This window comes from Pecten maximus, chromosome 2 (genome assembly GCF_902652985.1).
Source record: "Pecten maximus chromosome 2, xPecMax1.1, whole genome shotgun sequence".
NCBI lineage: Eukaryota > Metazoa > Mollusca > Bivalvia > Pectinida > Pectinidae > Pecten > Pecten maximus.
In genome coordinates this window covers 25,374,977-25,399,433 of record NC_047016.1, presented here as the reverse complement: position 1 = coordinate 25,399,433, position 24,457 = coordinate 25,374,977, and the positions used below count along the sequence as shown (strand labels likewise).

General features: G+C 34.5%; 1 protein-coding gene across 5 annotated transcripts; it reads right to left on the bottom strand.

Moving 5' to 3' along the window:
* Window positions 1-2,930: 2,930 nt before the first annotated feature.
* LOC117321616 (general transcriptional corepressor trfA-like) lies at window positions 2,931-24,340 on the bottom strand. Of its 5 annotated transcripts, none has more exons than XM_033876100.1 (13): window positions 24,272-24,340; window positions 19,812-20,607; window positions 17,157-17,349; window positions 13,605-13,681; window positions 13,094-13,297; window positions 12,860-12,937; window positions 12,000-12,139; window positions 11,588-11,657; window positions 10,471-10,587; window positions 7,398-7,517; window positions 6,793-6,910; window positions 6,339-6,460; window positions 2,931-6,163 (listed from the first exon to the last, which is right to left on the bottom strand). In XM_033876100.1, exons 2-13 carry the CDS (start codon window positions 20,268-20,270, stop codon window positions 5,660-5,662), a joined length of 2,202 nt encoding a protein of 733 aa, XP_033731991.1. In that variant the 5' UTR covers window positions 20,271-20,607; window positions 24,272-24,340; the 3' UTR covers window positions 2,931-5,659. The 5 variants fall into 5 exon arrangements, with proteins under 5 accessions (XP_033731991.1, XP_033731994.1, XP_033731992.1 ...); XM_033876103.1 differs by lacking the exon at window positions 10,471-10,587 and adding an exon at window positions 8,903-9,004; XM_033876101.1 differs by having other exon boundaries at window positions 24,217-24,300.
* Between the last annotated feature and the right edge of the window lie 117 nt (window positions 24,341-24,457).

The following is a 24,457-nucleotide window of genomic DNA, read 5'->3' as shown; positions in this document are numbered from 1 at the left end:
TGGCAAGATGTGTGGAAAGACATAAGGACATAACACAAAACTATAGTCCCCTATCCCTCCCACCTACTTCTGGTGGGGACATACAACAAGTGTTTAGAGCAGAGTGGAAATCCAGGTGGATTGGGGAGGAGTGAGGTTATTAGTCAGCCATTCTGGTGACAGTTAAAGTTCAAACATTTGTCTCCTTATAATTACAGTTTTAAAGTGGATAAATTATCAACTGATCCAGATAATGTACAAATTAAAAGGATAACAATAAATAATACGAAATATTTGTATCTTTATTGAAAATAATATATTCATTTTCCAAATATGTTTTTTGGACCATTCGCTGTCTGTATGTTTTATTATACTCCTGATCATGTTTGACGATGCTATTACAACTGAAATATTTCAACATTTCCCTCAATTACACCATAGCTTTATATTGTGATCATGTTAATTTAAACAGAAAATATATATTCAATAATGGTACTACAACCTATTTCAGCTTCACCATATTAAAACAATTATTTCACTAGATTGTTAATTCATATCAACATCCGTATACCATTTCAGTGAAAAAAATCCAGGATTGATTCATCCCACCTCATTAAACACTCAAATATGTGTATACCAGGGTAAGTATCTCATGAATACACAATTAACAATTTCCATCAGAATCGCCTACAACAGACACTTGGTCATGAACATGTTTTACAAAATGATTCGAGTGTTAAAAAACAACTGTATACGTTCATACTTTACAATCACTCTGGATTTCTTTTATTATCATTTGAAGATTATTTTTTTGGTGAGACTTTTCTTTTTTAACTTTACTGCTTTGAAGTCTATAATATTCATGTGAAAAATATATACTTCATGTGAAAAATTTCAAGGAAACAACTACATTTAATGAATAACAAGAGGCCCATGGGCCTTAACGGTCACCTGATTTTTGAAATATTTCAGTAAATTTGAATGAAAGAATGAATTTCAAAACAAATAAAACAAATGATAGTCAAAAATGTGATTTCCCTATGACTATAGTAAAGTTTATCCCCTCCCATGGGGCAAACGCGAGACCCCAGGGCTAGGAAATTCACAATTATGGTAAAGCACCTTAAGACCCTTCGATCTGTGAAGAGTATTTAATTCTACCTTATTTGGGTTGTAAGAAGAAGGTTTTTGAAATTTCAGTTAATTTGACCCTTTTTGGCCCCGCCCATCAGCCCCTGGGGGTCAGTCAGGGCCAACATGTACATCATACTGTCATCCCAAGCTGATAACGTTAACGAAGTTAGAATGAATTCCAATAAAAATCCAACAAATAATAGTCAAAAATGTGATTTCCCTATATAAACTATAGTAAAGTTTACCCCCTACCCAGGGGCAAACGTGAGACCCCAGGGTCATGAAATTCACAATTTTAGTAAAGCATCATAAGACCCCTTCATCTATGAAGAGTATTTGATTTTAACATATCTGAGAGTAGAGAAGATTTTTGAAATTTTAGTCAATTTGACCCTTTTTGGCCCCGCCCACCAGCCCCTGGGGGTCAACCAGGGCCAACATGTACATACCATCAAACTGTCATCCTATGCTGATAATTTGAACCAAGTTAGAATAAATTCCAATAGAAACCCAACAAATAATAGTCAAAAATGTGATTTCCCTATATAAACTATAGTAAAGTTTACCCCCTACCCAGGGGCAAACGTGAGACCCCAGGGTCATGAAATTCACAATTTTGGTAAAGCACCTTAAGAGCCTTCCATCTATGAAGAGTATTTGATTCTAATATATCTGAGAGTAGAGAAGAAGATTTTTGAAATTTCAGTCAATTTGACCCTTTTTGGCCCCGCCCACCAGCCCCTGGGGGTCAACCAGGGCCAACATGTACATACCATCAAACTGTCATCCCATGCTGATAATTTGAACCAAGTTAGAATGAATTCCAATAGATATCCAACAAATAATAGTCAAAAATGTGATTTCCCTATATAAACTATAGTAAAGTTTACCCCCTCCCCATATAATTCACAATTTTGGTTCACCCTCAGCCATGGAAGCTTCCTGTAAAATTTCACTGAATTTAGTTCAGCAGTTTTTAAGAATTTGAAAATGTAAATTGTTTACGACGCACGACGGACGACGCATGACGCCGGACAAAAGGCGATTGCAATAGAAAAAACCCACTGTTTTGTTTTCAGTCTCATAATTGAAATTAAAAGTGACATTGACCATTATTTTCCTTCTGATTTGAAACATGCAAAAATCTTATTTTCCGTTTAATATTCGAAGTAAGTATAGGATCTTCACCTACATGTATAGGAATTTGGGTAGGCCTTGTTTTAGGATACTGAGCCTTCATCTATATGTATAATAGGACTTTGGGTAGGCCTTGTTTTACGATACAGAGCCTTCATCTATATGTATAATAGGACTTAGGGTAGGCCTTGTTTTACGATACAGAGCCTTCATCTATATGTATAATAGGACTTAGGGTAGGCCTTGTTTTACGATACAGAGCCTTCATCTACATGTACATTTGTATATGTATAAAAGGACTTAGGGTAGGCCTTATTTTAAAATACTGAGCCTTCATCTACATGTATAATAGGACTTAGGGTAGGCCTTTTTTTTTACAGACAGAAGTGTGTGAGCCTTTACCAACATGTATAGGACTTCAGGTGGGCCTTGTTTAACAATGGATACTGAGCCTTTATTTCCCTGACATTACATAAGCCTTTTCTTCTACAACTTCAAGCTGATTTCCCCCCAGCAGTACTTAATCTATAGGACATGATGACATCAGGCTGACTTTTTTTACTAACATTGCAGGATCTTCACTTCTCACACTACCTGTATCAGTGTACCTACAGGACTTTTATTTTAAATCCTAATTCATGTCATTTGCTCTTCTGTAAAACACAAAACAAAATACCAACTTGTATTACAAATAATATGTTATTTCAGTTTAAAGAGTGTATAAAAAGTGTAAAATAACAAGGAAATGGTGTGTCATTTGATTTATACAGTGCGACAGTAGGTCAAATTGAAGATGATGTGACACAAGGGAGAGAACCATGTGCAATATGTACTAGATCACGACTTCTAAATGTTATACATGTATATACCCAGTGTTATGTATCAGTACATATCTTGTCACAAGAAGAAAACGTAAATTTGTTATGATTTTTCGATAATCTATGCCACTTGAGGATAATTCAAATCTGAAACAGACAATTGATTAGTCACCTAGCAGCACCCTCCAAATGAAGAATAAAATGAATTTTTTATACCAGAAATTACAATCTTGGCATTAACTTTCTATCATTTTATCTGTAAACAAGGAATAAGTTTGCTAAGTTTGCTGTTTCACCTTGTGCAACAAATATCAGTTTTTTTGTGTTAAAACACATATTCATTCCAGCATGGCAAGTTGATTGACAAAGTTTCTTCATATATACCTTTAGAAATTAACTAAAATAATGTCCAAATGTCTGTTTGAAACCACCAAACAATGTGCCAAAGAAAGCTAATTCAGCAATTCAATTACTTGACTGGGCAAGTTTCATTGTTTCTGAAAATAACGGATACATCACACTGGTAAAATTGTCTTCACATATATACAGACATCATTTGTGATGGGGAATACTAAGTAAGGTGTAAAGATAAACATTAAACGTTAAATCTAGGAAAAAGAAAAAAACAAAGACAATAACATTTCTGAACATATAAAACACATGTAAACATGTAAAAGCACTAGTTTCCATACATAAATGCACAATAGGAAAGTTAAGTTTGATTTGAGGTCCTGTACACAAGTACTAGGTAATGCTATCACAAATTACATGAAGAAATGTACACACACCTAATTAGTAACTCTCTAGCTATTATATAACTCTCCAAGTAAATAATACTTACAATCACAACTTCTAATCCAACATAAAAAACACCACCAAATAAATACCATCATTTAAACATAAAAATTTCTAATTTCTATTCTACATTCAACAATGTAATACACTAGCTTAAAAGACATTTACATTGTACAAGCTTAGAGTGAAAATACTCCCTACATGGTCACATTTCCACTGCCTCTAGGAATTTCACTAATACTTAAAATAATTCAAAATCAAATCATAATCACAACATGCTTAAAACAAAGAAATGTCACATGACAACTATAGCCTATATATCATCTAAATGTATTTTTCTTGTTTAAAATGTTCATGGGAAATTATGTTGATGCATATAATGTATTTTGAAACCATTTTAAACAGCCAAATATTGACATATAATTTTCACATTTAGGTAGTGATATCTTTAAGGTACAGTTTGCAACAAAAACACGACCAAACACATTCCATGAAATACTATAGCAAATTTGAGAATTACTTTCTTTCTTTCTTTCTTCACCGGTAATAGTAATATTTAAAGATTCTGAACAAAAAATAATAATTAAAAAAATATGGCCTGAATGATGCAAAGATGAAACAATTGTAATAAGACATACACCTAAAAGGTCATTGTAATTTGCTAGGAAAACATAATTTTATCTCTTTATAAAGTAAAACACATCCTACTTAAAAGAATATACACAAACAGAGGGCATTTCTTAATAGTTGAGATATCAATACTGTACAACATGTATAATGGCGGCAATACTTTTTCAGTGGCAAGAACAAACAATAGCAAATTTATGGATATGTATATCATTGGCAGTATATTCAAAATCAAGTTTCTCCAATCTATGGCACCTTTGGTCCAATATTCATGTCACTTTTGTGTTCTGACAGAATAAGTTTCGGTTCCATCCATCACTCAATGAAAACTTCCATGAAAATTTCAGACAAACAAAATCATTCTTATCATAATCAAAGTTAATATTCATCTTTGAAATGTTAGAAGTATTATTTAACTTTTCAACCAAACAATACTTTATATAACATACATCACAAATTTGTACTTCAGCAAAATAGCTTTTAATAATTCTGTGAAAGTTTCTAATTTGTAATTATACAAAATTTACCATTTTTTACTAATCTTTTACATGGTAAACTGTTACAATAGGATTAGCATCCGACAGACAGAACAGATCCCAAAATATAGGAATACAGCTCAACATTGACCACACACAGAGAAAATCATAATTTTCTTATATCAACAACTCCTATGCATTGATAAGTTCACACAGCAATCAAGAAATTCCAGATCAGAAGGAATTTAATCCCAGAAAAGAAATTTAAAAGATGTACTGCACAATACAGTATTATGTAGGTTTATGTACAACATTAATACATTATTACGCTCATCACTCAAAAGAATCCTTACTTAATAATACCACATGACTGAGGTCTTACCTCATCACAAGATTATTGATATGGCTGCCATATAAAACACCCTGTCACAATATATAACAGAATAGTCCCTCATCAATGGGTTTGTTATCAATCACAGATCCACAATGTTATATTCCTCCATTCTACTAGTGCAATTCAGTCGGACAATGACAAAATCTTCTTTTGGTCTTTTGACTGACCATTTTCCGAAGTCAAGTTATTCCTTTTTAAATATATATATATATGGTAACTGAATGTCTGACAATCAGAAACCTCAATTTGTCGCCAATGTGATATCAATTACATGCCGAAATTCCAAGCAGGCCCAACCATCAATTTTTTCCTCGTCTGCCCCGCCTTGTTCGGCCCCTAGTGCCACCCCTTCCTCTCTGACTGGGCTTAGTATTCACAGGTTCTGATTTAGGCTCCTCTGACTCTGCCTCCATAGCCTCTTCCATTTCCTCCTCCTCTTCTAGTAAGCTATCCTCATCTGGAACATCAGGGCTCCCTGCCTCGCTTGTACGCTCCAATAATTTTACCTCTGTATCTGGGTCAATTTCTGCTACATTATCGATTTCTGCCTTTGGTTTCATTACAGAATCATCTGACTGGCTAACAGAACTGATATCACCATTGCTTTGCGTAATCTTTGATTTCTCTATTTGCCCTTTAGGACAATCAGGTATGTCCATCACTTCCTGTCCACTTTTTGATTGGTTTTCTTGGTTATCAGACTTCTCCAGATTTTCTACCGATTCATTTGGTTTTTGCTTTGCTGGGTCTGTTGTATTAGCTTTCTTATTCTTTTTATTGAGTGCTTTGGTTAACATAGCTTTCTGCAAAGATAGAGAACATGGAGAATCAATGTGATCCTTATAATGTAATGAAATAGTTTAGTTTAGCTTTTTGTATGATAGCACCACTGTTCTGTTTTATCCTAGTTTAATTGACAAAAGTTTAGTTCTGTTTGCCTTACTTGATATGCCTGGAATCAGGACAGACAATAATTACCTGGAAATTTTTAAAGTGTGACTCCGACTGGCAATGGCTGACTCTGGCAGCTGATTCACTGTTGTAGAAGCGATGACATAGTTTACAGAAGAATCCAGAAACTGGTACTATAAACTTCTGACCTGTAAATAGTTCAGCATTTTATCATTATATCATATTATGAGTTCTTGATACAAATATTACAGCAACACAATTCTTAAACAATTTATTTTTAAATGAGAAGATAATTATATTCTTCATTGTTAACAACTGAATTCCCATTACCATTTAATTTTTTTTAAATATAACAAATAAAATTCTGAATTTTTACCATAGCACAAGTAGCTGTTTTCTTGTATTTCTTCCCTGATGTTATGAATTTTCTAACCGACACTACATAATTTCCATTGCTGAAAAATGTCCCAATTATTGACATGTTTGAAGAAAGGAAGAAGAAATCACTGTTTGAACCTACCAACAGCAACGTCTGGGTCATACACTTGTTTACTGTGATCAATGTCAATTTTGTCAGCTTTTTCGGGGTACTCAGTCTGATCTCGGTCTAGCCCCTCCTGTTCTTCATCAGACTTATCCTGTAAAGACATAACAGCATGACATGTATACTCCTCATACCACATACTGACTTGCCCATGTCAGATCAAGAGAGTAAACTGATTTGACCGTACACTGTATATACAAGTCAAGGCCAATATTTTTTCACAAATGATTTTTAAGTTCAGATCAGATCAGTTTAGTATATATCATTACACTGTAATCTGATTTATGTAGGGTTTTAGATTTATACAATTGCAGTGGTTTATGGTTCATAAATTGATAAATAATGAACATTATAACTTAGCCTAGTTTCAATTAACTCATTTTATCGAAGTATTTACTATTTTCTCTCCATTGAACACAATTATCTGGTCATTCATAAATTATATACTTAACACTACCTTTATCCTATGGCACCCTACTATATTGTAATACACAGCAGTAATTTTAGTGATATTATAGAAAATGAGGTAAAAATTAGTACATGTACATGCATGCTAGATATGTAAACTACTACTCCAGTACCTGAGATAGATAATCATCTTCAAATCCAATGGTATCGACAGTGACCATGTCACCAAAATCTGGAAAACCATTATCCTCCTCCTCTTCTCTGCTGGACTTCCTAGCACGATCTCGGAGATTCTAACAATACGAAAGATAAAGACTGTGATATACAAAATACATCTATTATGTATACTCCCATAAAAGACTGTGATATACAAAATACATCTATTATGTATACTCCCATAAAAGACTGTGATATACAAAATACATCTATTACGTATACTCCCATATAAGTCTGTGATATACAAAATACATCTATTATGTATACTCCCATATATAAGACTGTGATATTCAAAATACATCTATTATGTATACTCCCATATATAAGACTGTGATATACAAAATACATCTATTATGTATACTCCCATAAAAGACTGTGATATTCAAAATACATCTATTATGTATACTCCCATATATAAGACTGTGATATACAAAATACATCTATTATGTATACTCCCATAAAAGACTGTGATATACAAAATACATCTATTATGTATACTCCCATATAAGACTGTGATATACAAAATACATCTATTATGTATACTCCCATATAAAACTGTGATATACAAAATACATCTATTATGTATACTCCCATATAAGTCTGTGATATACAAAATACATCTATTATGTATACTCCCATATAAGACTGTGATATACAAAATACATCTATTATGTATACTCCCATATAAGACTGTGATATACAAAATACATCTATTATGTATACTCCCATATAAAACTGTGATATACAAAATACATCTATTATGTATACTCCCATAAAAGACTGTGATATACAAAATACATCTATTATGTATACTCCCATAAAAGACTGTGATATACAAAATACATCTATTATGTATACTCCCATATAAGACTATGATATACAAAATACATCTATTATGTATACTCCCATATAAGACTGTGATATAAACAAAATACATCTATGTAAACTCCCATATTGTTATCGGCTTTCTGTCATATTTGTTTATGGATGCAATACTCTAGTATGTCATAAACTAACATATATAAATACATGTTTCATGACGTTACTACCGGTAATAAATAAGTAATGCTATCAATTGTCATAATTCATGATCATAGGACACACAAATATGATTTTTAAGTACGATGTTGAAATTATGAATTACTTGTCAGTATCTATTTGTAGGGCTATTTTGAGAGTACATGATTCATCAGTATCTTGTCCATATAACAGCTGAGGTTTTATTTCAGTTCATAGTACTTTTAGGGGGATCAACTTAGGTAGGGATAAACCATCGTTTTTTCCATACAAGATACAGAATGGTACCTACAAGATTTGTTTTGATAAAGGAGAGGACAGCCTTGAACATTTGATAAAGTTACTTTGTACTTTCAAAATTATATCCATGATAATGGAATCACCTGCTAATCTATTTATGCTACCTAATTAAATCAATTATACTGCCACAGAAAATCTAACGCACCTCCAGGTGATGTGGTGTTTTGAGATGCCTGATAAATTTCTCAGGGGACTTGAACATTTGGCTACAAACATTACATCTGGGCCATAAGTCATATCGTGAGGTCTGTCAAAACACAAGAATCGACTAGTCAAGTGATAAGTAAGACTAATCGAAACATTATACCTTTATAGAAACAGAGACATTGTAACTCTATACAAACAGAAATGTCAATGTAACTTATAAGTGAAGATACCTGTATGTAAAAATAATTAAGCTCTGTAAATTACCTAAAAGCAGCCATTTAGAAGTTTAAAAGCAGACTTGTTCCGTACATTGTGATCATTGTACATGGATAAAGATTTACATCATTATCATCAGTTACACACTTGTCAGGACAGCATTATACTGTATAGACCCATTTCATCTGATGTCACGTGGTCTTGATTAAGACAAAAATAACCTATGTGGAGGTTTTACACTCTAGCTCTATATATTTATACATGTACCATAAACATTGTCCTGACATCGCTGCAAATTAATTTTTTTTTTTTAAATAAAAACAAATTATACTTCAGGAAAGCTTGATTTCTCCTTTTCTCAATGATGTTTCATAAAAACAAATATATGTTTTCAAATAAAGAAGTTATAGCACTTCACATTCACCCTATTTTTTCACTATGTATATATTTATACTGCTGTGTGCAATCACTCTATTGGCATATTTGAAAATGAATTGGAATTCCCAAGGGGGAGGAGAATGTTTGAATTGTCAAGCTTCAGAAAAAGTACTTTTCTATATCTCCTTTCAACAAATTCTTCAAAATGTATCTTTCTTTTGATTCTGGACTGTTTTAATATTATTTAATACAGGGCTATACAATCATATTAAAAATATCCAGGTTAAGGTACATAAATGTATGTAGACTACATGTACAAGTTCAATCAAATCATCTGTACTTGCATTTTACATGTTAATAAATATAATTTTATCATTGTATTTACAATGAAAAGATAGTGATGAAATTCAATAGATCTATTTTTCTGTATGAACTGCTAAATCCAGATGGATTAGTAAGTATTAATTAACTCATTCTGATATAAAGTACTGGTTCAACACCAACATCATGTGAAACAAACAAATACGATGAGTGAGAAATGAAACAATGTTTAGTAAACCAACTTTGTACAAATTACAGACAATGGTAATTAAAACAACTTTATACATTTAACAACCTCAATGTTCACATTTCTGAATGAAAAAGTTTATAGTTTGTCGATTCGTAACATAATCGGGAAATGTAACAGGCCAAACAAGGATTCAAATGCTGAGCCTTGTTACTTTTGGCACTTAAACAACTAAAACAAAATATTACTCAAAGGTTAAATGTAAACTACAATAAAGCAAAAAAGAAGAATGACAGAAAACAAACAACTGGGCTTCAGCTAGAAGTGAGAACTAATCAAGCTGGAGGTGAAAGCTGCAATGTTATAACACAAAACAGAAATAAAGCAAATCTAACTGCAGCAACACTAAGCAGATAACCAAAAGCAGCATGTAAATGAAATTGTAAGCCATCTTTGGCAGGTACCTTTCTTAACCAAGCCCCACCCGAGCTTCCTTGGTTGCCACGGCGTTGACCTGAAGGGGTCATATGGGTGGGTCCTGGTTGTCGGAAGCGACCAGAAGGTGGAGTATTACCAAAGTTCTTTAGAGACAGAGAGAAAAGTTGAAGTAGAAAATAACTGCATGCACAGATATACCAGGTATACTTTAGTTAATGGATGTAAGAAGTTAGAAGAAAAAGATTTGATTTTAAAATGCATGTATATGAGAGTAGAGAACAGTTATGATCATAATCATATGATTACATACGGAGTACAGTATATTAAGTAAAATGAAAATTCAGAATTATAGCATTTTGGAGATGAAATATATGAACGAGAAGAAAACAGTTACAAACTTACAATACTATAAAAGCATAAGAAAACAAGTAAAGACAAAAGCATAAATAAAGTTGTATAGAATGAGTGTCAGGTTACATGAAATCAAGTGATGACACTTGAGTATATTTCTGTGTATGAAATTACATACCATCAATTGCTACACATGAAATATTACTTCTCTTTCTTCACTTTTGTACCTGTTCTGTCAATATATAATCCTACTTGCTTTGGAGCTTTCTATACACTACATGTAGCACTACTTAAAGTAAAGACTAAGATACAATACTAGTTCTTCATTACAACTGAGAATAAACTCCAGAACAATATTGGATAGTTTATATAGGTACTGGTTGATGATATAACGATCACTAATTTCTAATTTTGATGAACCACGACATAAAAATATCCAGTTTGAGTAATCCAGAAAACATATACTACTGCAACAAGATTCCACATATATATTATATATGTATTATCTATTTCTGTCAATTTTTTTGTTTTTATTTCAAGTTCTTAACATGACTACAGATTAGCAATGAACTAAGGAGAAAATCTTTGAAGTCAAGGATTAGCTGCAGCAATACAGAAAGATCTCTTTGCAAAGAACACAAGTATAAGAAAGGGAAATGTTACAAAAAGACTTTTATACAAGACAAATCTTTAGAATTTTTTCATAATGCCAAAATCTCAACTAACTTTAGCATTTATTTACATTGAATACTGCCTATAGCTACACACTTTTACTAAAACAACAATACTCACATCTCTGGAGTACCGCCCAGGTAAATTATGATACCGGCCACCTTCTCCTCCACTGCTGCGCCTCTCATGTCTATAACAACACAAGGTACATACAGGTATTGGAATGTTGTATAAGTTATCATCAAATGCTTCAATTTAGCAATGTCACAACACTTATCTACAAAGTAAATATGCAAAAGTAATAATATCACAAAAATGTCATAGTTTAGTCGTTAGTCCAACAGATTCTGCTACCCTATAGCCTAATGTTTGATTACAAATGCAATATTGATTAAAAAACAGTAGTCCTCATTTGATATATATGCCATATTGATTTTGAATTAAATTTCATCTTTATGTTCCCAACAAGAATAATGTTCGCTGTATCAAACATATTGTTATAAACATGTAATGTTTATAAGACAAGTCCCACCTTGGCTTCCCTTCAATCTTTCTCAGATGCTCCTCTGCTTTGATCCTTGCCTCAAACTGCTTTGATTTCTCCTGATGCAGAGTGAGCAGACTCTCCATCCTAACCTTGTGCTTCTTTCCATTCATGTGCTTGGCGAAACCCTGTAATACACAGAGAATCAACCATGTCATACACAGATGCATTTATGTTTCAAAGTTTGATCAAGACATTTGTGATAGTTCAAAGTTATGGCCTTGACAAGGTGGTACCAACGATGAACAAGCATGCTGGGTATTGTCTCATACCAGCCCCCGCTAAAAATAGTAACCTTAACCTTGACCCAAAAACCCTGAAACTTGATCTGTAGCTACTCATGCTGAAGTTACATAACCAACTTTAACAAAAATTCCTTGAAGAATGGTGGAGAAAAGAGTGAAAAACTGAGTGGAAAGACGGAGAGATGAACAAGGAGGAAGCCTATAGATTCCCCCTGGTTTCACAGGTAGGGACTAATGATATGAATCAGTACCAATACAGTATGTATCCCTACATTTACTAGCTTCTCCAATCATTTACAGATTTGTTCCGTTTTACCTGTTCAAGCTTTCTCTGTCATAAATGAATAAATTTCCCTGCTTAAAAATGAAACATTACGATGGAAGAAAAATATCATCCCCTATCTTGAGTGTGTGACAGGAGAAACTGTCAACCCACTTGGAGAGATTCTAGGCTGTCTAATCCTCAGCAGGGGCAGAGTTAGGCATCAAGAATATCACGTCTCTGGATTTTACTATTCTATAATGAGTGGAATATTTCTGGATTCAGTGTAGCAACAAACTGACACTGTTGGTTATTACATAAATAGAGGATATTTTACCCACCTCCTCTGTACGACATTCCACTCCACAGGCATGACAGTAGTAACTGGATTTTTTTGTTGGGGTAGTATCTTCCGTTTTCTGTAACATGAAAGGATTCCTTGTTATATATAGTCTGTCCTTACTTTGTACACACTCAAATTAATCAATAATTCATTTTGCAAAGAAGAAAATCAATTTTCAATTGAAATGATATGGTAGATTGTTTTGTGTTGTGTAGTGTTCTGTAATTATTACCTCAGTATTAGCATCATTGACAGAGCGTCCAGACCCGCTGAGTGTGATAGTGAGGCTGGAGTCCCCACCCTCAGCCATGCCCGGAGACTTGCTGTCTTCCTCCATGGATTCATCCACATCCTCATCCTTTGACTGCTTGTCGTCATGATTCAACTGAACAGTAACCTCGGGTATCAGGACATCCTCTGGGTCACTCTCCAGTGGCTATATAACACAATAAGTATGTCACTAAATCATAGTACTAATCTGTATACAAGGAATTGGCTTGGTACAATAATCGCACGACATTAAAAATCTCTTATAATATATAATTAGATAAGTACATGTTATCATTTATTAGAGCCCAGAACCATGTAATTTTACAGCTGAAGTTTATATTAGTATAATAATAGCCATTAGTCTATTTATTAACTTTATACATATAAACTTGGCTAAAATGTTTCAAAATTAATTACATTTTGTATATTCAAAAGAAGTTTTCCTCCGAATGTGAATAAGCATTATTACATACCGGAACATCCAGCTCATCATCTTCTTCTGTTGGTTGTGCTGGATCATACTCCTCTGACTCATCCTTCCTTGATGATCCTATAATAGTCAGGTTTCAGGCTAGTGATATAACAATAAAGCATGCACACATCCATTTAGTAACATGACAGACTAGTCACATCCTAAACAGCACACCTCCATTTAGTAACATGACAAACTAGTCACATCCTAAACAGCACACCTCCATTTAGTAACATGACAGACTAGTCACATCCTAAACAATGTGTTTACCACTGTCCATAATAGTATACAGTATAACTAACCAGACTGAGATTGCTGACTAGTTGCTAGGAAACTTACAACCTAACATGTTGAAATATTTGTTAAACCCTAATGCAAATCTGTATTTCCTGTTTCAGTTCATGATACCTCTGGACATTCACCCTACGTTGTAGTTATGATAGAGGGCTGGTCTTTATATATTCCAGATGATTTAGGTTCTGTCACAAGGGCTTACTCCTCGATGCACGATGACCATCGATCACCAGAATGGTAGATGCAGGAACAAAATATATTTCAGAGGTACTGTACATGCAGAAAGGTCACAGGAGCTTGAGTCTATTAAGAAGAATATATTGGAAATTCAGTCTTGTAATATAAGAAGGTGCTGGGGTGTTTGGTGGGTGGGTTGTTCAAGGACTGGGGACTCTGGAACCCGATATTTTGAATTAACAAATAGAACTGACGTGCAGGTAAGACAAGAGATACCAGCGAAATGTGTTGAAGACTAGAAGATGCAGTGACCTGATATTTATGACTTTAATTTATATAGAACAGGAAGATATTTTGGACCTGTTAGAACTAGGAAATACTGGGGACATATTACTTAGGATTAGAAAATTATAGGGACATGTTATGTAGGAATAGGAAATAATAGGGACATTTTATATAGGATTAGGAAATACTGGGGACATGTTACGTAGGACTAGGAAATACTGGGGACATGTTACTTAGGATTAGGAAATACTGGGGACATGTCACGTAGGACTAGAAAATACTGGGGACATGTTACGTAGGACTTGGAAATTCTAGGGACATGTTACGTAGGACTAGGAAATACTGGGGACATGTTACTTAGGATTAGGAAATACTGGGGACATGTCACGTAGGACTAGGAAATACTGGGGACATGTTACATAGGACTAGGAAAAACTGGGGACATCTTACGTAGGATTAGGAAATACTAGGGACATGTTACGTAGGATTAGGAAATACTTGGGACATGTTACATAGGATTAGGAAATACTGGGGACATGTTACATAGGACTAGGAAATACTAGGGATATGTTACTTAGGATTAGGAAATACTGGGGACATGTTACATAGGACTAGGAAATACTAGGGATATGTTATGTAGGATTAGGAAATACTGGGGACATGTCACGTAGGACTAGGAAATACTGGGGACACGTTACGTAGGACAAGGAAATACTGGGGACATGTTACGTAGGACTTGGAAATTCTAGGGACATGTTACGTAGGACTAGGAAATACTGGGGACATGTTACTAAGGATAAGGAAATACTTGGGACATGTTACGTAGGACTAGGAAATACTGGGGACATGTTATGTAGGACTAGGAAATAATGAATACCTGTTTTGTAGGCTAGGATATATATTATTTTCCTTTTTAATGATTCCACTACAGAGGTATGGCCGTGTTAAAAGATATATATATGAAAAGACGTTTTACAAGGAAACAATGTTTTATGTAAAATATATTATGCTTTTAATGGCAGATGAAACATTTCTCAACATTAATATCTGGACACTGTGAAAATGTTTTCATTTCAGAGAAACATTCACAAATATATGAATTGAAATGACATATTTAAAAAAAAAACTATGGAAAAAGTAAAAAGCAGGTGTGATGAAATGCTTGATGTGTACTTTATCAGAGGAAGAATAATGATCATGTATTGCAGATGTTGGTACAATAACTGTATACATACAACAACTCTATTTGAAAATTATAGCCTAATTGCATGTAACTCTGGAAGAAATTTTGAACAAATGTACATAAAATTTAACATCAGAAGAAGGCAATAATCAGTTTGATGTAACCAACCACCAAAGTCAGTGTATACATATGAATTTTCGAAATAAAAAAAAAGGATTACACAGAGCAGAGTTAAATAGAGAAGAGCTGAATGAAGACAGAAAGGGGAAATGACAAGTGAGACATACACATCTACACCACAAACAGATACAGTTTCAGCTAAAGTGTTGGAAATCCAATAATCCCTTTTGAAACAGAAACAATAGTGGTTTTTTTTAGTGCACTACTTTATAAATTCAGCTTTCAAACAGAATGAGTGGTACGTAGCTTAAACACTCCAGCTGAAAGGACACGGAAATATATACACATATATATATAGGCCATTAAAATTTGTGGTATCAGTCTACTTGAATACATACTTGACAAGTATATACACACAAAATAAACTGATACAACAATGAAAGTACACAATTGCCAATAAGGCGGAATAGGTGAAGTAGTGGACAATAAATAGACTGAGTAAGTATGAATGCTGCGAGCCCTCTGAAGTACCATAGCTCCTGCATACCTTTTAAAGCAGTGTAATGTAATAAAGACCCACCAAATTATGGAATTTTCACATAGAAAGGATCAAGAAATTTTAATGATTCATGTTGCATCATTTGATTTGATTACACATTGAGGATGAAATGTCCTTTTCGAGTTTGTTAGGTATTGGAAAATATTTTCCATAAGAAATCAAGTGCTTGCTATAGAATATAAGACAGACTCTGAAAAAGTACAGCAATGCAGAGAGGGAATCTGTCACAGCTCATTTCCCAATTGTTTTAAAAATATCAGATAGAGACATTACAACAACGGCCACTTGCCATATCCTCAGAAACAGCCATGCATGTTATTTAGTTGTCTTAGGACTAGAACAAGCTTAGTTCTATAGGAATTTTTACCCTGTTAAAAATGAAAGACTGTTCATCACTAGGTTATAAAAGATTCAATAATCAGGTGGCACAAAGAAGGAATATTAGCAGCTGTTTTAGTGTATGTATATATTATACAGGATATAGCCGGCACCAGTATGGAGATAGATGGTGAAAAGAGCTTGGATTCCGTTTATTTGACTGGCATAGCCCGCATAAATATGATTTAGTTCAATTGTGAAAACAACAGAGAAGTAGCAAACACATTGTCTGAATAGACAAGTGCACCAAAGTAAGTGCAGAAAACGTCTTTGAAAATTTAAGATCTCACAAGAAGCGGTTAAATGTTTCCATTTTGGTGACAATTGATCACTGAAATAGGCTTTCCACATATCATTGGATGTCTGAAATAAACTTGTACAATGTATAACTGATCAATGATGACAAAGGATTTGACACACAGCTGTCATCTGATCAAGAATAAAAAACAATCAAAGACAAAGCAATAACAAATGTATGGAGATGTTTAAGTACAAAGATGTGTAAGCAGTAAAGGGGAGGCAACTGCAAAATGAGAAAAGCAGCAGAGCTACAGTACCTGATTCCCGCCTGTCCCGCGAAGTGCGGGAGTTCGGGGAACGGTCAGAGTATTTTGAGTCCCTGCTTGATGGACGTCGGAAATCTCGCTCTCTGGGGCGGACACCGCCAGCTCGGGTAGGGCTGCGATCGCTCCAGCGACTCTGACGATATTGCTGACCTTGACGGTTTTGGTGAAAGCCTCTAGGGGATTGCTGAAAGGGGGACAAGACAGGGGGCCCAAAGTTTAGGATCCGATCATTTGAACTTTCACAGACATGAACAAGTAGCTGAATACACAATGAGTGATTGGATTAATAACAGATGAGTGAGTGAGTGAGTGAATGAATGAATGAATGAATGAATGAATGAATGAATGAATGAATGAATGAATGAATGAATGAATGAATACATAATGTTTAACAAAAATGTGAAAACACACAATGTCAATCTAATATTCACTGAAATAAACCGGGGATTTTCAATGACATTGTATAATACTGTTTACTTTGGGTGAATGGTCTGAACAACAATACACAGAGGTGGGAAAGAGGGACCAGGATCAAAGGGGGACAATCTGTTAGTCACTGAAACTTAACTGTTGTCAAACAGTTTGACACAGGAGATTGTTGTTGTTAACCTGTAGACAGGTAAGTCATGATCATTAGACAGCAGCATATACTGGGACTGAAGGTGTGCACTTGGTTGTGTAATCAAAGGTGGTAACTAGAATGTATCACAAACACAAAATATACACACATATTGAATATGATTCAATTATGATTATTATATAATAACATAAGTTCAACTGATAATGTCAGAAACTGTAGTATATAAAACAACCATTGATGTTAATACATCAAGGAGCATTAAAATGCCTATCAAAGGTAAAATGTGTCCAAATGTAGCAGACAACTCAGTTATTATTATCAATCATGTTTCTCCTCCAACATAAATCTTTCTCTGTAAATTAAAAAATAACCCAGAAAAGATTAAAGACAGCAGCTTGCGCCAAGCAATGCAAGAGACATATTTTCTCTCATGCAAACTACAATAGAACTATGGGTTTTAATGATAAAATTGAAATGTAAACTGGAAATCAAACTTCCCCAGCTTATGTGTATATTGCTTTGAATTGGCAAAATAAATGTAAAAATTCAGATGAATGACTTCAACTTTTGTAGGAAATAACAGAAAGTTATAGAATGGAATATGACAAGAATTGTTCTTCATTTGTCTGAATGATGAATCTTCTGACAAAAGAATGGCTAATTATATAAACACAGCATACTGTTCACAAAGCTACATGAACTATTGATTAGTTTGATTCCTTAGGATAGCATTAGAGTGTGGATTTGTATGATACAATACATACATAACAGGACTTGAAGCATGACGTTCTCTTTGAAGTTGTTTCTGCAGACCAAGATGTATCAGACTTTCACATGTCCTTGCATTGTAGCTCATACAAAGTAGAATTCACAAAAAAATTGCACTCTTATATATCATATTTGTATCACATACTGATGTAACTGAGTGAGTGGGAACTGAAGGATTTGGATCCAGAATGTGTGGTCATTTCAAGTTTAGCAAAGAAGGTAGATCATACCAAAATGTTTCAGGAGAGATGCTTACTTCAGAACCAAATGTGTTTCAGAGGTTAGATACAGACCAACCATCAAAGCACACTAGCACTTTGAGAAATGTTCCCTAATTATATATAATAAATAAGTATTTATGAATTGTCAGTATTTGAAATAATCTTCAGCTACATAACATAATTTTCTTTAAGGCTATTGTTTTCAATGTGAGACAATGCAAGCAATTTCACTTTAATTATTTTCATGTAAAAATCTTCGAAGATTTTGGAATGACATACATTCACTTTAAATTATTTTCATGTGATGGAATATAACTAGAGTTATCATGTAGAATTTGTTTTATTTCTTATGTGCATAGGAAAATGTCTTAAAACTCATAAGTTTTTTGTTGAATATGTTGAATCAAGAAAACTTATATATCATAAACCCACCCATTAGCATATGCATGTCACTCTTAAATCCTGGCTAAATTTCTTGTGACAAGACATACATTTGTTATATATTAAAGTGCCTCAAGTTGGATAGACAGCACCTTGCAACAATTTTGACAAATTCAGCACACAACTTCAAAACCAAAAAGAAAAAAAATCCAATTAACTGAAGCCTTTTAAACTCAAAAACAATTTTTCAATATAGATCTATTTGTCAAGGGTAATATCCTATAAATGTAGCATCTATTTTCTAAACAAGAGCCTGTATGAAGACAGCCCAGTTATTAAAGGTTCTTTATCCAGACTTTACATTTCTAAATTAATTGCATGTGCATATGCCAAGAATCCTATTTTCACTTTTTAGTGTTCTTCCTCTGAATATTAGCTTCATTTAACTGTGTATTTGATTAGGAATATACTCCCTTTGCCTTCTGTAATACGAGAACAGAAGTGTGGTTGATTATAATTCAATGTACATGTATTATAGAATATGTAACCCTCTAAGGATTTGCTGTTATGAGAGTAGTTGGTATGAGGACAATCAATGTAACTGCCTTGATAGTTGTCATGCAAACTGTCTCTACAAGTTCAACTTATGCTGTTTGCAAATGACTTAAGCAAGCAGTTAGTATGAATATAACTTACCCCCTGACTATTCTGTCTCATTCGTTTGTTGTTGTTCTGGTTGTTCGAAAAGCGACTCTCACGTTCTCTGTTGTTATTGTTTCCTCTTTTTCCAAGGAGTCCAGTCTTTTTAGTGTTGATGTCAAACAGTGATGGGATGCTGTTTCCACCACTGTTTCGTCGTTCAGAGTTCCGACCCATCTCGTTCATGCCCATACCACCCATGCCTAGCAGGCCAGCTCCACCTCCCATGCCATTGCCCCCAGACATCATTCCACCCTGGTTAGGCCCACCCATCAATGATGAAGACATGCCTCCTTGCTGCTGTATGAGGTTACTGACCAACTGGAGCTGTGAGTCCCTCATTGCTGCAGCTGCCATTTGTTGCTGCATACCCATCATACCCTGGTTTGATCCACCATGATTCATACCGCCTTGACCAGCTCTGTTCATGTCACTTTGGTTGTGAGATTGATCCATGCTTCCTCTTCCTTGGTGTTGTTGCCCAATTCCCTCCTTGGCCCATCCCCAATTGTGGTCCCATCCCTCCTCCCATTCCACCAAACATATTCTGGTTCATTCCTGCTAATGGTCCAGAGATATTCCCACTTGGCATTCCCTGCCCTGGAGCACTCCCCAAGAGTCCAAGTCCTCCTGCCATCTGGGGACTGTTCATTCCACCTATCCCTGGTGGTTCTCCCAGGAGCCCTTGTCTATTGAAATCAATTCCTCCATCCCTGTCGCCTCCACGACTCCCACGATGGTTGAAGTTTGAATGCTGATTTCTTTGACCACGATTCATCTGCACGTTGAATGTCTGAAAGATAATCAAGAATAGTCATGAAACAAATCTTTTTTTTCCTCCATAATCAACAACTGTAGTAACAAATCATTTATAATAAAAAATTGAATTAAATTATCAACATTTACATAGGAACTGATTTGAAACCAAAATCTGTGCATTTTATTACGATTCTAAAAAATGCAAAGATGCATGTGTACCACAATTTTGTTAGTCCCAATAGCATATCCTGGTGGAATAAATATTTGGGTTGGTATACATAATCCAAATCGCATTGCAGGTAACGCAATAGGAACATTTATTGGATGCATTTTTTTTTCTCAAAATGAATCACCAAAATAGTCAAATATTTTCCACTTTATAAATCATATGTTCAAAAGTAATTTCCTTGAATATAGAAGCATATCCTTGGTCTCTATTGGTGATGTTATACAGCTGTACATGTACAGTCGACTCAGTAAAACAGAGAAATTCCAGTACTGGACAATTTATACTGCATACATTGGCCTATGTCGTATATATGTTAATAAATATAAGCTGTGTTATACATGAGACAGGTGCTCTAACCTAGAAATGCTTGTAACAAATCAACACTTACAGTGTACATGACAGCATAGTTAATTATACACAACTAATTTAATAATAGGATAACAGAATCTAGTTTTCTTTTATTCAAATAATTACTTTTTTTCCCCCTCACAAAGATTTATTATGTGTCTTCAAAAAATACCACTCATAACATTAATAATTTTAGCCCGACAGATTGATTAATGGAATACATGTATACAATTGTGGATTCCTTATTCTGCCACAATAAATTTTCTGAACGCAATTTAAATTTGTTCATAACTCTTGGGTCAGTTTGTATATATCTAAGTGATATAATGTATAATATTAACAAAGATATTTCAATTTCGGCATTGCAAATAACTTAAATGTAGGATGTTAACAATTCTGGGGGCCCCATGGGTCAATTAGCTAAAGAGTGTATGTCTAATTAGAGTTTGGAAATTAACCATCTTAATTCAATGCAGTCATACATAATAGAGATATTAAATAACTAATGTATATTAAATAATTTATATACTGTATACTATAACTAATGCATTACATGTTCTTTCTGATAGAATATCAAACTCAAGTTGTCATAGACTAGAAATACTAATGTAACCCTGGTAAATACTAGCCGCAATATACCGCTCGGCTAGAGAGATCTTCTCTTTAGCTCGATCGGTTGAGCGTGAAACTAATAAGCCAGAGGTCCTGGGTTCGATCCCTGGCGGAGGCAGTGATTTAAATTTAATATATCATGCGCTCTGTTACATTGGCGCCCATGTAGGGACCCGGGAAAGTTACTCAGCCTTGCCCCACAAGCATCGCTGTTACCCCTGGAAACTCGAGGACGAGTTCTTTCCTGGAGGGGGGAGTATGTAACCCTGGTAAATACTAGCCGCAATATACCGCTCGGCTAGAGAGATCTTCTCTTTAGCTCGATCGGTTGAGCGTAAAACTAATAAGCCAGAGGTCCCGGGTTCAATCCCTGGCGGAGGCAGTGATTTAAATTTAATATATCATGCGCTCTGTTACACTAATGTTAACAAAAAACGAAAGAAAAACAGTAGTAAACCATGCTTGCATGTATTCAGCTATAAGTGTCTTGTTTTATATGTGTTGGGCAACTCCTCTACCATGGTTGTATGTATAGATTTAATGTTTCTGATGTAATTAGCATTAGTGTAATTTTCATTTTTGTCATGCTTCACCATTACCACCATAGTAAGTTTATGTCAAGCAAATTATCTCAATGAAAAATATGGTAGCATAAGTAGCGAGGTGAAGTTTTTGACATGTGAGGATAATTATAAGCAGCATCTTCTGTAAGAACATTGTTATTTGAGGGTTTTAGCCTACATTTAAAGCATAAAAATCTACTATTTTTGCTCCTGAAAATCCATCACATCCATATGATCAATCAAATGATTAAAAAAAATCAATTGTCAATGAAATTGATTAATCTGCACACCACCAACAATTACAATTCATTTGGACTAATATAGGCCGAGCCTGTTGTCCAATCCCTTTTGCCAACACCAAATCTTGTTGATATTCTATGTAAAAATACCTTGTAATTATACTTGTGTTGACAATAAAATATTTTGAAAAGAAAAATTACAATTCACCATGCTGATCATGACCTGTCAGACAGGTTTTCCAAAATTACCTTCTTCACGCAGGCCTACTGTAGACTACTGTATATAAGTTATAGTAACTTGTAAGTCAAGACCAGTCAAGACCTTAATACCTTTAATTCAATCACAATCTATGTTTTCTATACTAGGTCCTGTATCATTGATTGGGGACTTGTTATTTATCGTTAGTTGGTGGTTTTCCCCGCTACAAGTCATTCCGGCCTCTATCAGTACGGCCCCCTAGTCGTTCCGGCCCCTAACCGGTCAGTCTGTAGTCGTTCCAGCCTCTTAGTCGTTCCGGCCCCTTAGTCGTTTCGACCCCTCACTCCCCCATGTTGTGTTTTTGATCTTTACTGGTGTTACATATATATTGATATATAATATATATATTTTTATGTAAACACATATATTAATTTTACAATTTTATTCAGTACAGGTTGTCGCCCCTTAATCGGAATATACAATTTTGTCTCCGTCATTGTTGTATAGCGTTGGTAAAAGCTAACAATATATCGTGTTGTTTTCGCGGTATTGTTGATTGGGGGGTCCCAGACAGCAAGCTTACGTTGGGCCAATGACAGTAGTCACGTTGGGCCAACATTGGTAAATCAGGTTGGGCCAACGTAATGTTGCTCATCGGCGCAACATTGGTCCAACGTTGATAGGTTGTTTTAATACGTTGGTCAAACTTCAAAACAAAACAATCCATGTTGGTCCAACATCAGAATAAACAATTTAAGTTGGTTCTACGTTGGCAATATATCGGGAAATTAACATTGGACCAACGTTGGCTTAATGTCAGAAGTTTGACCTACGTGTTGGTTTTCGGTTGTGTTGGAGCTGATACAGTTGATTCCATACAGCACGAAACCGTGTGAATATTATTTACATCCTTTGCCTAATACCACCTTCAATGTACATGTTTAACTTCAAAAGAATGAAAATCCAACGGTAAGGTACGCATTACAGAGATAAATGCTAATTTCATTTTCTCACATATAACGCAATGCTACATGTACATAAGCATTGCATGCCCGGAAAAACATTAAGAATGAAAACTATAAAAGTTATGATTTTTTTTTATTTATCTATTAAACCTGTACTGTAATGCTGTAGACTATATACTATACCTGTTGGAAATATGGGCGTGTACAATGACCAATGTAAACCCCTAGTATTCCCTGTTCTGTACTAATGTATACATGTTACTCCTCTATGCAGCACATGGCTTTAGTTTACACTCTCTTCAGCAGTGTCGTCCTTAACAAGGAAGTTAATTAAATCGACTCACTAGTATGTTCCTAAAACAAGCGGATCAACTGACACCGTGTTCAGTCAGTGTGACGTAATGTTATTTTCACATTTTTTAACATGCATTGGTATTGTTTTCGTAAAATAATTACACGCAATTAATTTGTGAATGAAATGCACGTACAACCATGAAATTACACGGACATATCACTGCAAACGCTTCCTGTAATTCTGATTACCTTTCCTAGCGTCCAGAATCAAAATGGCCTCGAATAGCTCATCTAATCTCTAACTATACAATTAAAGAGAACTGTAAGGACATACACCTAATTGTAAAAATACCTAAATATTTATAAAAGGATAGTAAATAGTTATACTAGCATTACAATAAACATTATAACCAAGAAATACACACAAAAATATTC